This window comes from Somniosus microcephalus, chromosome 11 (genome assembly GCF_052327205.1).
Source record: "Somniosus microcephalus isolate GS21.2 chromosome 11, FLI_Smic_1.0, whole genome shotgun sequence".
NCBI classification, from domain to species: domain Eukaryota; kingdom Metazoa; phylum Chordata; class Chondrichthyes; order Squaliformes; family Somniosidae; genus Somniosus; species Somniosus microcephalus.
Genome location: NC_140997.1, coordinates 236,332,448 through 236,345,262, shown reverse-complemented (window position 1 = coordinate 236,345,262; position 12,815 = coordinate 236,332,448). Strand labels below are relative to the sequence as shown.

At 50.4% G+C, this 12,815-nt stretch overlaps 1 protein-coding gene across 6 annotated transcripts in view; it reads right to left on the bottom strand.

Annotated features, from left to right (window-relative positions):
* Positions 1–302: 302 nt before the first annotated feature.
* Positions 303–12,815, bottom strand: part of usp19 (ubiquitin specific peptidase 19) — a 182,276-nt gene continuing 169,763 nt past the window's right edge. For 3 of the 6 annotated variants that reach the window (XM_086002169.1, XM_086002172.1, XM_086002170.1), the window contains exon 27: positions 303–608. In XM_086002169.1, the coding sequence (XP_085858295.1) occupies positions 516–608 (93 nt within the window). In that variant the 3' untranslated portion in view covers positions 303–515. The remainder of the gene's footprint in view (positions 609–12,815) is intronic. The other 3 variants (XM_086002171.1, XM_086002173.1, XM_086002174.1) reach the window with 2 other exon arrangements.

The following is a 12,815-nucleotide window of genomic DNA, read 5'->3' as shown; positions in this document are numbered from 1 at the left end:
CCACACAACATGATTTTGCAGGGTCGACTGGGCTGGGTGCGCCGTTGTCGTGTCCGTAGCCGGTTCCGAGGTCGATGCCGGGTGGTCCATCCGGTTTCATTCTTATTGTGTTTCGGAGCGGTTTGTTACAACTGAGTGACTTGCTGAGCCCCATCAGAGGGCAGTTAAGAGTCGACCACATTGCTGTGGGTCTGGAGTCACCGATAGGCCCAGACCGGGTAAGGACGGCAGGTTTCCTTCCCTAAAGGACATCAGTGAACCAGATGGGTTTTTAAGACAATCCAACAGCTTCATGGCCACTGTTATTGATACCAGAGGGAGAGAGAATTACACACACACAGAGAAAGGAGATCTGGTAAAGGAGACACTTAAAATGATATCGTGCCTGGTCACATTAGAAACACACAACAGTTCGTATGCAATTATTTACTTGTAAATGCAGCCACTGTTGTAAACATGACAGCCATATTGTACACAGCACCATCCCACAAACAGCAATAAGGTGAATGGCAGGTTCATCTGCTTTGGTGGTGTTGTGACTGAAGGAGGAATGTTGCCCCAGGAGGCAGCTCTTCATCGCAATAATGCCGTGGGAGCATTATGTCCACCTGAAAGAGCAGACAAGGCTTGGGTTTAATGTCTCATCTGAAAGACAGGACCCTCCAGCACTCCCTCAGTACCGCCCCTCCGACAGTGTGGCACTCCCTCAGTACCGCCCCGCCGAGAGTGCGGCGCTCCCTCCGTACCGCCCCTCCGACAGTGCGGCGCTCCCTCGGTACCGCCCCTCCGACAGTGCGGCACTCCCTCGGTACCGCCCCTCCGATAGTGCGGCACTCCCTCGGTACCGCCCCTCTGACAGTGCGACGCGCCCTCGGTACCGCCCCTCCGACAGTGCGGCGCTCCCTCGGTACCGCCCCTCCCACAGTGCGGCGCGCCCTCGGTACCGCCCCTCCGACAGTGCGGCGCTCCCTCGGTACCGCCCCTCCGACAGTGCGGCGCTCCCTCGGTACCGCCCCTCCCACAGTGCGGCGCTCCCTCGGTACCGCCCCTCCCACAGTGCGGCGCTCCCTCGGTACCGCCCCTCCCACAGTGCGGCTCTCCCTCTGTACCGCCCCTCCCACAGTGCAGCTCTCCCTCAGTACCGCCCCTCCCACAGTGCAGCTCTCCCTCAGTACCGCCCCTCCGACAGTGCAGCTCTCCCTCAGTACCGCCCCTCCCACAGTGCAGCTCTCCCTCAGTACCGCCCCTCCGACAGTGCAGTTCTCCCTCAGTACCGCCCCTCCGACAGTGCAGCTCTCCCTCAGCACTGCCCCTCCGACAGTGCAGCTCTCCCTCAGTACTGCCCCTCCGACAGTGCAGTTCTCCCTCAGTACTGCCCCTCCGACAGTGCAGCACTCCCTCAGTACCGCCCCTCCGACAGTGCAGTTCTCCCTCAGTACCGCCCCTCCGACAGTGCAGCTCTCCCTCAGTACTGCCCCTCCGACAGTGCAGCTCTCCCTCAGTACCGCCCCTCCGACAGTGCAGTTCTCCCTCAGTACTGCCCCTCCGACAGTGCAGCTCTCCCTCAGTACTGCCCCTCCGACAGTGCAGCTCTCCCTCAGTACTGCCCCTCCGACAGTGCAGTTCTCCCTCAGTACTGCCCCTCCGACAGTGCAGCACTCCCTCAGTACTGCCCCTCCGACCGTGCAGCTCTCCCTCAGTACTGCCCCTCTGACAGTGCAGTTCTCCCTCAGTACTGCCCCTCCGACAGTGCAGCACTCCCTCAGTACTGCCCCTCCGACAGTGCAGTTCTCCCTCAGTACTGCCCCTCCGACAGTGCAGCTCTCCCTCAGTACTGCCCCTCCGACAGTGCAGCACTCCCTCAGTACTGCACCTCCGACAGTGCAGCTCTCCCTCAGTACTGCCCCTCCGACAGTGCGGCGCTCCCTCAGTACTGACCCTCCGACAGTGCGGCGCTCCCTCAGTACTGACCCTCCGACAGTGCAGCTCTCCCTCAGTACTGCCCCTCCGACAGTGCAGCTCTCCCTCAGTACCGCCCCTCCGACAGTGCGGCGCTCCCTCAGTACTGACCCTCCGACAGTGCGGCGCTCCCTCAGTACTGCACTGGGAGTGTCGGCTGTGCCAACATTCCGAGGTGAACACAACCCCATGACATTCTGACTCTGATATAAACACAAAGTGGGCGAGAAGCTCAGCCACAATCGGAGAACGAGAGAGACCCGAGGAGATACACAAATCTTTTATTTTTGTTTTTTTTAAGCAATGCCCCAGAATAACAAACTGGTTTTCCCCACAAGATTTACTCCCACGGCAGGAATTTACATAGAGGCTGCAGCATCCTCCTTTATCCTTTTATTTTGTTCATTAAGAAGGAACTGCAATAAATGCATTTTAGCTGCCGCAGAAGTGACAATGCCCTCTGCTGGCCTGCCCTGGGAGCCGAGCTGCCACTGCAAATCAGCACAGGGCTGCTTCTAAAGGAAGCTATCTCGAGCCCAGCTTCAGTCTGCGATGTGGACCGTCAGGGATGGATATGGATAAAGTCATCGTCTTCTTTCGTATGGTGTAGTAAAGCAAATCAAATGTCAGTATCTAAGTCAGATATCCAGTCCAAAGTGAGCAGCAACCAGCCTCCCCGTTCTCCCTCAGCCTCGGGTGGGCAGAGAAAACCAGCCAGGGATCGTTCTCCCATTCACCGTACAGTGCCTCCCACTTGAAGGTACTTGCTGGCCAAAATCAGGTTACATACCCTGGGACTGGCCAGTTGGTTGGCAACCCAGAGATTGGCAGAACCCATGGAACTGTATCCCAACCAGAGCCAACACCTTCAGGAGAGATAGGGAAGAAATCACAGCCAAAAAAAAGATAAACTGTTCCTTACAGTAGTCCTTATGGATGATGGCATAGAATGTTGTTTTGGTGAATCTTTTCTCAACATCGGCAAATGGTGAGATACAGAGTAAAGCTCCCTCTACACTGTCCCATCAAACACTCCCAGGGCAGGTAAAGCACAGGTTAGATACAGAGTAAAGCTCCTTCTACACTGTCCCATCAAACACTCCCAGGGCAGGTACAGCACGGGTTAGATACAGAGTAAAACTCCCTCTACACTGTCCCATCAAACACTCCCAGGGCAGGTACAGCACGGGTTAGATACAGAGTAAAGCTCCCTCTACACTGTCCCATCAAACACTCCCAGGGCAGGTACAGCATGGGTTAGATACAGAGTAAAACTCCCTCTACACTGTCCCATCAAACACTCCCAGGGCAGGTACAGCACGGGTTAGATACAGAGTAAAACTCCCTCTACACTGTCCCATCAAACACTCCCAGGGCAGGTACAGCATGGGTTAGATACAGAGTAAAGCTCCCTCTACACTGTCCCATCAAACACTCCCAGGGCAGGTACAGCACGGGTTAGATACAGAGTAAAGCTCCCTCTACACTGTCCCATCAAACACTCCCAGGGCAGGTACAGCACGGGTTAGATACAGAGTAAAGCTCCCTCTACACTGTCCCATCAAACACTCCCAGGGCAGGTACAGCACGGGTTAGATACAGAGTAAAGCTCCCTCTACACTGTCCCATCAAACACTCCCAGGGCAGGTACAGCACGGGTTAGATTCAGAGTAAATCATTGAAATTTACACACAGGAGGCCATTCGGCCCATCGTGTCTGTGCCGGCCGAATGAGCTCTCCAGCCTAATCCCACTTTCCAGCTCTTGGTCCGTAGCCCTGTGGGTTACAGCACTTCAAGTGCTTATCCAAGTGCTTTTTAAATGTGATGAGGGTTTCTGCCTTGACCACCCTTTCAGGCAGAGTTCCAGACCCCCACCACCCTCTGGGTGAAGAAAGGTCTCAACTCCCCTCTAATCCTCCGACCAATTACTGTAAATCTATGCCCCCTGGTTATTGATCTCTCCGCTAACAGAAATAGGTCCTTCCTGTCCACTCCATCTAGGCCCCTCATAATTTTATACACCTCAATCAAGTCGCCCCTCAGCCTCCTCTGTTCCAAAGAGAACCACCCCAGCCGATCCAATCTTTCCTCCTAGCTAAAATTCTCCAGTCCTGACAAAATTCTCGTAAATCTCCTCTGTACCCTCTCCAGCGCAATCACTAGGGAATTCAGGAGAAACTTCTTTACCCAGAGAGTGGTGAGAATGTGGAACTCGCTACCACAGGGAGTGGTTGAAGCGAATAGTATCGATGCATTTAAGGGGAGGCTGGACAAGCATATGAGGGAGAAGGGAATCGAGGGTTACGCTGATAGAGTTAGATGAGGAAAGACGGGAGGAGGCTCGAGTGGAGCATAAACGCCGGCATGGACTGGTTGGGCCGAATGGCCTGTTTCTGTGCCGTATATCCTGTGTAATCACATCTTTCCTGTAATGTGGTGACCAGAACTGCACGCAGTATTCTAGCTGTGGCCTAACTAGTGTTTTATACAGTTCTAGAATAACCTCCCTGCTCTTATATTCTGTGCCTCGACTAATAAAGGCAAGTATCCCGTATACCTTCTGAACCACCTTGTCTACCTGTCCTGCTACCTTCAGGGATCTGTGGACATGCTCTCCAAGGTCCCTCTACTCTTCACAGAAATCACAGAATCACAGAAACCCCACAGTGCAGATAGAGGCCATTTCGGCCCATCGAGCCTGCACCGACACATATCCCACCCGATCCCCGTAACCCCTACACCAACACATATCTCACCCTATCCCCGTAACCCCACGTATTTAATCCCCCTAACACTAAGGGTCAATTTATCATAGCCAATCAACCTAACCCGCACTATCCCACCATTTATTGCATATTCCCTTGCCTCGTTAGCCCTCCCCAAATACGACTGTAAAGCTACTGTATTTTTTTAGATGTGATCAAAGCCAAACTGCATTTGCCCAATTCTGATATATATCAAGTGATAATCAACAGTTGATTCTACGGTGTAATGGAGTTGGGGCGTAATCAGAAAGCAGGGATTGCTCCGAGGGGTTCAGTTAATGTTATAAATTGTGAAAGTGAAGATTGGTTTTACTGGAATGCTCAGGTTATATTCTAGCTGTGGAGTCACTCCAGGCTATATTTACAAAGGGATAGACCAGCAGTGGGAAATATTTTTTAAAAATCAACAAGAGTCCAAGAGAAATATATTCCACTAAAACAGATGAACAAACTCGCCAATCATGAGACATTTAGGGGGAAGCTAGATAAACCGATGAGGGAGAAATGATTAGAAGGATGTGCTGATTGGGTGAGATGGGGTAGGGTGGGAGGAGGCTGGTGTGGAGCAGAAACACCGGCCGGGACCAGTGGGCCCAATGGCCTGTTTCTGTAGATTCTATGTAATGTAATTTTATCTCAATCCCAAACTGAGGGATGGGCTTCCCCCGCCCACTGTAGTATGCATTTCCTCATCAGCCATTCTGTGTCTGTGATTACCAATTGCCCCAAATTATAGGCGGTCACTAGGAACTGGGTTCACTGTGGAAACTCATTTCAGGTTGCACCCTCAGTGAACAGGCAGCCTCATCCCATCTCGGCTGGTTAGTACCCTAGTCCCAAAGTTGGAAGGACTGTCTATCCCACTGTACCAGCCAATCTCTTGCCCAGGGACAGCACCTTGACGTGGGATGGGGGGTGGGCTCCTGTGACCCCGAGAGCTGCGCTGCTGCGAGTATAACTCCTGGCCTGAAGGTCGGAGCCAGACTGAAGGCAGTCCCCTCGCCCTCAGGCTGGTGGGGCTTGCAAGTCAGGATAACCTTCACAGAAACAACCCAGAGACACTTTCATCTGCCGTGGAGAACCGTGATCGGCTGGATGTAATCAAGATAATAAATACCCTGCTCTGGGCACAGTGGAAGAAAGGCTGGCCATGTGTGGCTCTCACTACAGGAGACCCATAGAGTGATACAGCTTGGACAGAGTGCCTGTGCCTCTGTGAACAAGCTCTCTAACTAGTCCCACTCCCCTACTCTTCCCCCGGAGCCCTGCACATTTCTCCCTCAAGAATTTAACTCCAACAAACGGCTCCAAATGGTTATTGGAGTTCACACAAGTATCTCTGGTTGTTCACACTGTGCTTGGCTATCTGTGAAAAAGCCTTACTTGTAAAATATAATCTGGCATTAACAGAGATTAAATTGAACTGGAAAAGGTCAAATTCCGAGAGGCTGTGGGAGAGCGATGTGAGTGAATGTTTCTGGAGCTCTCTGTATTTCAATCTATCTTGTCGATGTCTGCGAGCATCTACCCTGCTCCCATGGGAAATGGAACAAAGTTGAAAGAAGATAAATAAATATAAATAAAAGCATTGTCTAATCTTACCATTTCCCCCCCTTGTATAAAACCAAAGGGGGCGAGTGCAGGAAAGTGGAGATGAGGTAGATGATCAGCCATGATTTTATTGATGGTGGATGGGGGGTTCAATCGAAGCCACACCAGGAATGAGACTGACTGGCAGTGGTGTTCTGCACACGACACTTGATCCATGCCAGGCTGACACTGCTCCATCTCTGTGCAGGTGAGATGTCTAAACCCCCTAGAGAGGGGCTATACATGTCTCCAGCACCTTTCACCACCTCAGGGCGTCCCAAAGCACTTTACAGCCAATGAAGTAGTCACTGTTGTAACGGAGGAAACTGGCTGTTTGGCCAGGGCAGTGCCTGGCCCTCCAAGTGGCCATGGGACATTGGATTCAATCAGATTGATATTATTGCAGCAGAGATGGTGTCAGCGTGGCTCAGTGGGCAGCACTCTCGCCTCGGAGTCAGAAGGTTGTGGGTTGAGTCCTCGCTCCAGCCAGGCTGACACTCCCAGTGCAGTACTGAGGAAGTGCTCATTGTCCCTGGCCAATATTTATCCCTCAAACATCACTAAAAACAGATGATCTGGTCATTATCACATTGGTGTTTGTGGGAGCTTGCTGTGCGCAAATTGGCTGCCGCGTTCCTCTACATTACACCAGTGACCACACTTCAAAAACACTTAACTGGCTTTGATGTGCTTTGGGATGTCCTGAGGCTGTGAAAGGCACTATAGAAATGCAATTCATCCTTATTTTTTTCTTTCAGAGATTCCTTTGGGAGTGGTCACCTTTTCAGTGATATGATGATGGAGGCTTTGATGGGACTCTGCAGCCACAAGTTCCTCATTTGGCTTGGGGTAAGCATTCAGTTGGGTGGTTCTGGATTGTTGCCAATAACTCACATGGATTTCCATAAACCAGCTGGAGTATTGCGTCCAATTCTGGGCACCACACAGTAGGATGTCAAGGCCTTGGAGAGGGTGCAGATGAGATTTACTAGAATGTTCCCAGGGATGAGGGACTTCAGTTACATGGAGAAACTGGAGAAGCTGGGATTGTTCCCCTTGGAGCAGAGAGGATTAAAGGGAGATTTAATAGAGGTGTTCGACATCATGAGGGGTTTTGATGGAGTAAATAAGGAGAAACTGTTTCCAGTGGCAGGAGGGTCGGTAACCAGAGGACACAGAGTGAAGGTAATCGGCAAAAGAACCAGAGGGGAGATGATGAGAATTCTTTTACGCAGCGAGCTGTTGTGATCTGGAATGCGCTCTGACAGGGCGGAGGAAGCAGCTTCAATAGTAACTTTCAGAAGGGAATTGGATAAATACCTGAAAAGGAAAACAAATGACAGGTCTATGGGGAACGAGCGGGGGAGTGGGATTAATTGGAAGCTCTTTCAAAGAGCCGCCACAGGCACGGTGGGCCGAAGGGCCTCCTTCTGTGCTGTAAGATTCTATACGTACACAAAATGCTACGAATTGCAATCCCTTTAAGCTATATAATCAGTAATAACCACCCACCTCTGAGCAAGCTTCAAGTCGGCCCACCTAGTATCGTCTCCTTTAGATCAAGGTCCAGCTCCTTTACTGAGACCTGTGCAAAGGCTTTGGGGTACATTAAAGGCGCTATATAAATTCAAGATGCTCATGCAGTTGGATGTTGCTGTTACAGGGGTGTACACTATATGCAGAATCCCTTTGGATTGAGTCAAGGCATAACAGGCGAATGGTCTCAGAGTACAGAGTTCACGGAACGGTGAGGGAAATTGAAACCTGTAAATAAATTAGAAGCGAGATAAAGTGGCAGGAGATTTGAATTGGGCAACAGGGAAAATGCTTGTGGTGAGAAAGGAGGTGGTGTTTTTGCAGGGTGGGGACTCGAACGAGGAAACAGTACTTGACCCCACTCTGGTTAATGAAGCAGGGCAGGTGGGCAAGGTAACAGTAGGGTAACATTTGGTAAACAGCAAGGAAGTTATGATGAACCTTTATAAAACATTGATTTGGCCTCAGCTGGAGTATTGTGTCCAATTCTGGGCACCGCACTTTAGGAAGGATGTGAAGGCCTTGGAGAGGGTGCAGAGGAGATTTACTAGAATGGTTCCAGGGATGAGGGACTTCAGTTACTGGAGAAGCTGGGGTTGTTCTCCTTACAGCAGAGAAGATTGAGAGGAGATTTGATAGAGTGGCCAGCTTTAAGTTCCTCGGAGTCCACATCACGGAAGACCTCTCCTGGTCCCTCAACACCTCCTCTCTGGTGAAGAAGGCCCAGCAGCGCCTATATTTCTTGAGGAGGCTGAAGGGATGTAATCTGTCACCCCGATCCTCTCTAACTTCTACCGCTGCACTATAGAGAGCATCCTGACAAACTGTATCACGGTATGGTACGGCAGCTGTAGCTCCCATGACCGGAAAGCCCTGCAGCGGGTAGTCAAAACTGCCCAACGCATTACCGGCACCCGGCTACCGACCATATATATCAGAAACGCTGCCTACGGAGGGCACGGTCCATCATCAAAGACCCTACCCACCACAGCCTGTTCGCCCTCCTACCATCTGGAAGACGCTACAGATGCATTCGCACCCGTACGACCAGATTTAGGAACAGCTTCTTTCGCAGGGCTGTCATCCTACTGAACTCCACAAATAAACACTAAAGCCTGCACATCTGCCGATGCACTTTATTATGGTCATATTTATGCTAATATATATGTACAAATGTATGTTGAAATGTTTAAGTGTCCTAATCCAAATTGTACACTCTCGGGAGCCGCAAGCCTACATTTCGTTGTACTGCACTTGTGCACTAACAATGACAATAAAAGTGGATTTGATTTGATTTGATGTTCAAAATCATGAGGGGTCTAGATAGGAACATAAGTAGGCCATTCAGCCCCTCAAGCCTGCTCTGCCATTCAATGAGATCGTGGCTGATCTGCGGCAGAGTAGTTAGAGAGAAACTGTTCCCATTGGCAGCACGGTGGCATAGTGGTTAGCACTGTTGCCTCACAGCGCCAGGGACCCGGGTTCAAATCCGGCCTCGGGTGACTGCCTGTGTGGAGTTTGCACATTCTCCCCGTGTGTTTCCTCCGGGTGCTCCGGTTTCCTCCCACAGTCCAAAGATGTGCGGGTTAGGTTGATTGGCCATGATAAAAAATTGACCCTTAGTGTTAGGGGGGATTAAATACGTGGGGTTACGGGGATAGGGCTTGGGTGGGATGGCTGTCGGTGTAGGGACCGGGTGCTAGGGTTTGGATGATCAGCCATGATCTCGTTGAATGGCGGAGCAGGCTTGAAGGGCCTACTCCTGCTCCTATCTTCTATGTTTCTATGGTTGAGAACCAGAGGACACAGAGTTAAGGTGATTGACAAATGAACCAAAGCCGACATGAGGAAAATCATTTCTACGCAGAGAGTGGTGAGGATCTGGAATGCACTGCCGGAGAGGGTGGTGGAGGCAGACTCAATCGTGGCTTTCAAAAGGGAGTTGGATAAGTACCTGAAGGAAAAACATTTGCAGGGCTACAGGGAAAGGGCGGGGGAGTGGGTCTAGCTGAAGTGCTCTTGCAGAGAGCCGGCACGGGCTCGACGGGCCGAATGGCCTCCTTCTGTGCTGTAACCATTCTATGGTTCGAATCACCTTCAGTGCAAGAACAGAAAAGATGGAGATTTAAAAAATAAAATCTTGGTTGGGAAAAAGCAGAATGCAAGCAAGATAAAAAGGGATCGATTAAATGGAAGGAAAAATTGGCAAAACAAATAAATCCATAGATCAACAATGGGAAATATTTAAACAGGAGTTGGAAATGGAACAAACCCAAGTACATTCCAGCAACAAGAACAGGAAATGTATCGAAGGCCAGGGTTCATAGGTTAGATCAAATTGGAAACAAAAAGCATTTAGCATTTACAGGGCAGTTGATAAAAAACACAAGGACAGATATAGGAAAGCGACACAAAGATTAGAACTGATTTTTGGTTTGTTGTTGCCCCGTTTATGCCTGCACCAAAATCCCGGTGAAAAGAAGCTGACCTGCCGACTTACCCCAGGAGTTCCGCCCGCTCTGATTTTCTGGCAGACAGAAAGAAGAAAGCCTTGCATTTCTATAGCGCCTTTCACGACCACCGTACGTCTCAAAGCACTTTACAGCAAATTAAGCACTTTTTGAAGTGTAGTCACTGCTGTAATGTAGGAAACGCGGCAGCCAATTTGTGCACAGCAAGCTCCCACAAACAGCAATGTGATAATCTGTTTCTGTAGTGATATTGATTGAGGGGTAAATATTAGCCAGGACACCGGAGAACTTCCCTGCTCTTTGTAATGTATGTAATGTATATATACCTTAAGGGAGAGAACTACTTTTTACAGCTCCTGTATACTGTAGTACCGGCAGTGACCACACCTGTATATAAACCCTGAGTAGTGATCTGTACAGTTAGTTCTAGAGTAACCCTCATTCAGTAAACACCTGTTGAATCGTTCCCTGCAGTCTGTTGTCTGATTATTGAAGGACACAACATTAAGATACACGGATATAACATTGGCGATGAGGCAGATTCGAACCTACCTGCAACTCTGCATCACCTCCCAGGGATTCGCTCCTGGAGAACAGTGGAAGAAGGTCGAGTCCAGAAGCACGGGCGTTGGCCACGGGCAACCGCCCAGTCATCCAGCGGAGATTTGAGCATCGCAGGGGAGGCTGTCGAGAGCCAGGCTTGGCTTTCCAGTCACGGTGGTCCAGCGAAATGGGCTAGCAACAGGTACTGTGCAGACCCTTCCCGGGCCAGAGCCCGACCGAGCGGCACAGGAAAAAGGCCGAGCAGCGTCGACGGGGGAGAGAGGGCAGAGCGCACAGGGTGCAGCCGGTGTTCAGGACCGAGCGGCGTCAACGGGGGAGAGAGACGAGAGCAGAGCGCAGCCGGTGTTCAAGGGCCGAGCAGCGTCAACGGGGGAAAGAGAGGCACGCAGGAAAACGCGAGGCGCTGCCATTGCCACGAGGACCGCAGATAGCGGCGTTGGCAGCAGCGCAGGAGCAGTGCACGAAACCCACAGGGCGTCGCCATTTGCCACGAGGACCGCCGAGAGCGGCGTTGGCAGCAGCGCGGGAGACGCCATTTTAAGCCGCAGCGGGGAAGAAAGGAAAGCACGGGAGACGCCATTTTAAGCCAGTCTAACCACACCCAAAAATGCCAAAGAGTGGCAGTATCACAGCGTTCGACAATGAAGTCGAAGATTGGACGACATATGTCGAACGCATAGAAGTATATTGCAAGGCGAATGAAGTGCCAGATGACAAGAAAGTGCTGGTATTGTTGAATTCAATGGGTGCAAAAACGCATGGCTTACTACGAAACCTAGTAACCCCAGAGAAGCCAGTAGAAAAGGATTTTGAAAACATAGTGTCAATCCTACAGGACCACTTAAACCCCACACCGCTGCTGATAGCAGAAAGATTTAAGTTTCACAAAAGGAACCAGCATAAAGATGAAAGTAATGCTGAGTATTTAACGGAACTGCGCAAGCTATCGAAACACTGCCAGTTTGGAATGGGACTAGCAGATACTTTAAGGGACAAGTTTGTGTGTGGGCTTCAAAGTGAAGGAACCCAGAAACGGCTTCTATCAGAAAAGGATCTTACGCTGGACAAGGCTTTCAGCATTGCAGTATCACACGAAGCAGCAGCACGGGGCGCTGCAGAGATACAACGGAGACCACAAGAATATGGCACACGGAACAGTGAAGTGCTATTGCTGCGGCAGAACACACGACCATAATGATTGCTGGTTCAAGGACAAAGTGTGCAGACAGTGTGGAAAAGTAGGACACATAGCAAGAGTCTGCAGGTCGGGAAAGAAAACCAGCAGCAAGAAATCTCCACAGGAGAAGTACAAGAAGGTACATAAGGTGACGGAGAGTAGTTCAGACGAACAGAAGAGTGATACAGACTCTGGAAGCAAGGAGCTGGGTTGTCTGAAACGACATAATGTGATCAAAACGGAGGATCACCAAACTATCTGGGTCACGCTCAAGATAGCAGGAGTCCAAGTGAAAATGGAATTGGACACAGGATCAGCCCTAACAGTCATAAACCGAAGGGACGACAAGCGGCTATTCTCACATATACCCTTGAGAGATAGAGATTGTCTTGAAGATGTACACGGGGCAAAAAGTCTACCCCAAAGGAAAAATAAGGGTGAATGTTATATATAACGGCAAGGAAACACCAAAAATGGACCTATATGTATTGCCAGATGGAGGACCACCACTACTAGGACGTGAATGGATCCGGAAGATACAGCTAGATTGGCATTCCATACAAGCACTGACTGTAGATGCCAAAAAGGATGACGACGTCACACCTGGACGACTGTCAAAAATGCTAACTGACGCACAAGAAGTGTTCCAGCAGGGACTCGGAACACTAAAAGGCATAACAGCGATGATCAAAATAGAGGAAAATGCAAGCCCAAAGTTTTTTTTTTTTTTTTTTAAAGGCCAGATCTGCCC